The sequence below is a fragment of the Haliotis asinina genome, chromosome 15 (genome assembly GCF_037392515.1).
Source record: "Haliotis asinina isolate JCU_RB_2024 chromosome 15, JCU_Hal_asi_v2, whole genome shotgun sequence".
NCBI lineage: Eukaryota > Metazoa > Mollusca > Gastropoda > Lepetellida > Haliotidae > Haliotis > Haliotis asinina.
The window spans coordinates 20,700,047-20,703,779 of NC_090294.1; the positions used below are offsets into that span (position 1 = coordinate 20,700,047).

General features: G+C 40.6%; 1 protein-coding gene across 1 annotated transcript; it reads left to right on the top strand.

Annotated features, from left to right (window-relative positions):
- Positions 1-1,266: 1,266 nt before the first annotated feature.
- LOC137264913 (tigger transposable element-derived protein 2-like) lies at positions 1,267-2,190 on the top strand. The gene has a single exon (XM_067800269.1). It carries the CDS (start codon positions 1,267-1,269, stop codon positions 2,188-2,190), a length of 924 nt encoding a protein of 307 aa, XP_067656370.1.
- Positions 2,191-3,733: the final 1,543 nt, after the last annotated feature.

The window sequence follows — 3,733 nt, forward strand, 5'->3', positions numbered from 1 at the left end:
AAAGTCGTATTGTGTGTTTTAGCAGGTTATAATTAATACACATGAAGCCTCATTTATGTGTGTAGGGACTAGGGTATACGTTTTCAATGATCATGGAAAGACACACTTTTTTTACTGCTATCTTTACCGCCACCACTCAAAGCCACCACTCAAAGCCCACTAAGGCCATTCCAGATAGGTTGTGGCCTCCTGGCATAGCAATTAACACGTCATTCGCAAATTATTACATGAATGTGATCCTCACCTGTCCAGGGCCCTTATTCTGAAAAGGTCCATAGCTATAAGAATTCTTAACTTTGTTCGCAGCCAATGAATTTATCTCGGGCGTAAGACGTTCGTGGGGCTGCTGACGTTTTGAGAATAGCAAACCAGAACTCGTCAAACCGAGTAGAATCGATTCTGTCAATGCCAATGAAATGCCAATGACCGCCAATGCTCCATGACTTTTGAAATCTGGTTAGAAGTATCTCAAGTAAATAGAAACGACAAACCCCCTTCAACATTCGTGAGAAGTCTCTTTCGATTGTCCAAGTGCGACTATATCACGAGCACATATTTGTTTCAGCAGTATTCCAGCTGCATGATGTTGTTTGTAGTGTCTTGATCATTTGCCTGTGGAAACTGATAGATGGGCAAATATTCCTGAAAACAGATTGTGTGAACTGTGTGATACACCACACGTCGGATATGAATTTCATTACCTTTTTCAATGTTAATATTTTAAGAAAGAAAGAGAGTTGTATATGCAACGTTTCTATTATGCTCAGCATGTCATAAGCTTGAAGTGTTACTTGTAGTACTACAGCAACTGTCAAACCGCCGCATGTCATATATCGGCAAATTAGCCAAGTTTATAAAATGCATACTTTCCACCTTCATCTAGAAATATTCATGTTGTCCCCACAAGACACTGTAAATGTGTACAGCAACATTATATTTGTAAACATATGCACATCCATTTACCAAGGTGATTGGTCTTTGGAAGAAACTTGATTGATTGATTAATAAACTGAGTCAACGCTATTGGCTATTCAGTTTCGTTAATCCGCCAGACCCATGTTCTGACTCCGACAGTTCCAATTAAAAACCGACTGTCGTAATCACACAGTAATTAATCCCGTTAATCCGACACAGAGCTGAGCAGCTCGTGTGATCAATTAGCCGTTATTACACTGACACGTGTCACTCAAGATATCGAATGAGTTACACAATTTACAAGGTTTAGTATAAAAATAATGAGATGATTTACCTCACACAGTCGGCAAGATGTCGTGTTCACCACCAAGCAAGCGTGCGAGAGTAGAGTTAACGCCGCAGATCAAAAAGGACATTTGCCTCTTCAAACAAAGTAACCCTAAAGTGACACAAAGTAAAATTATCACTTATGCAGTTGAGAAGTTCGGGATGAAGATCGGCAGATCAACGGTATCAGATATCCTGAAAGATTCCACAAAATGGTTGGCTGTTCCGTCGAACGATAGGTCCACATCAAGAAACAGAAAACCAAAACACGAGGACCTGGAGAATGATTTGTTTCTGTGGTTTACGGATGCAAGATCAAGAAATATGATACTGACTGATGAACTGTTGAAAACACAAGCCAAATTGTTGGGCGATCGGTTAGGTGTGGTTGATTTTGCGTACAGTAGAGGTTGGTTGAATCGTTTTAAACAGAGGCGTGGGATTCAAAATTACAAAGCTCATGGTGAATCTGCTTCTTTGCCGTCAACTGAACCAGTGACCACTGGTCTTGTCATCGACCCTGAGGAGACGACTGCCGAAAGTTCAACATCTGTGAATAAGGTGTATGGACCAAACATGTCAACAACTGAACATCTCAACAATACAGACCGCCTATGTGGAGAATCAATATCTGACGAATCGAGCAGAGGTATGGTGTCCATGGCCGAAAACAGCGAACTAAGTGAGGTCGGGATTGGTGACAACAAGGGATTGGGATTAGTTCCCAAGGCCTCTACCGTCAAGACTTATTTGACCGAAATTGCTAACTTTGTTGAGCATCATCGGGGCATGTTCAGCGTGGCTGATCTCGATGCACTTGATAAAATCCATCAGACTGTGAAAAAAATAACGAGCAAGGCTGAAAGTCAGAAAAAGAAAATAGTGTATCATACGGATTCCATCATGCGGAAGCGGAAGCGTGTGAATGTGACCCATGTGAGTAAATGAAGTTATTCTTAAGATTTATATATGTGTTTGATATTATAATGATCAACGTTGTGCATTTCTACGTTATGTGCCAATAAAAGACATGAACTCTGAATTGATTATTGCTTTAGATATTTACTAACTAGCTTTCGACCATGGAGGGGACCAGTCTCCAGAACTCTATAAGCGATATTCTTGTTAATTCTACAGTTTGGTGTGCAACGGACCATGTCGGACCATGGCGTGAAGATTAGGATCATGCTGGTTGTAAACTAATAGCATTTTCAGTCATAAGTAGGTCATTCAGTAGGTTCGCCACACAAACAATCTGCTCTCTTTAAAATATAATACAAGAACCTTGAGAACAGTTAGTAGTTTTATGTTTATATGTCGTGAACGGTTGGTAATTACTCATATGCTGTTAGTGTTTCCATCAGCAGGAACAAAAAACCGTTCTTTTGCCAGTTCAACTTCAATATCGTCCTCTTGGGATGTTTATACCCTACCTGTCCCACCACATGTTACTTTACATAATGTATATTGGATCGAATACTTAGTAACTGTTTCAGAATTCAAATCGTTGATCAATGTCTAGAGCGTTGTACATGAATGTGGGCTAGGGGTTGAAAGGACTGTAGGGGTTAAGGAAACCGGTCAGGTGTGTCCCTTTCCGTGAGTTGTAAACATTGCGACCACTATAAGGTCTGAAAATGTTAAACTGGTGAGAGAGGCCAGTTGACCTTTCACTGAATCTATTCTGCAAAGACGAGAACGCCATACGTACTGCAAACGTTGGCTAGAAGAAACACGATGACTTGCCTCAGCGCAGCTATGGTAAAGATTTAAAAACGTTAAGTATATTAGGCAAGCTACGACAGTTATTAGGACCGGAAAGTAAGAAGAAATCATGTGACCGTAACCTATGGAATCCGAGAAGGGACATTGTAGAATTGTCGCACTGTCATGTTGTAACCCTCTCAAATATGAGGAAAAATTAACCAACGCGCGACAGTGCGACAAAGCGACATTTCGAATAATATTTTTCGTTTCCCCCAAACTGCGACATACCGACAATTTTCAAGGTCAAAATATGTCGCGATGTCGCGATGTCGCGACATCTAAGGTGTGTAAAACGTCACTAAAACGAGACACGATGCGACAACGCGACATTTCATCAAAATGAAAGCATCTAAAAATAATCAGTGTGATAGTTTTTACATTCCGCCGTAACTAATAAAGCACGACACGCGACAATTCGACAACGCGACATTTTGATGAAATGTCGCCTTGTCGCATTGTCGCGCGTCGCGGTTTGTTAAAATATAGATTACAGTGGTGTATTATATCCACAGGGGTACAAATCATTGTTTGGCCTCTTTTCGATAAACACCGAGAGTTTCCGTGGATTTTTTTAATGACTCGGAAACAGAAAGCAGCTCAGTCTGGTTCCCATGGTCTGCTGCGCTTACGCTTCTACACCGAAGAAGCCATATATTATCTCATTCTTTTTTAGTGTATTATGAGGAAATAACTAATAGAGTTTTTTTGACCTGGGGGAATACTT

Bases quoted from the DNA above. Each gene is read 5' to 3' on its own strand.
- LOC137264913 (XM_067800269.1), top strand. From the start codon at position 1,267: ATGTCGTGTTCACCACCAAGCAAGCGTGCGAGAGTAGAGTTAACGCCG.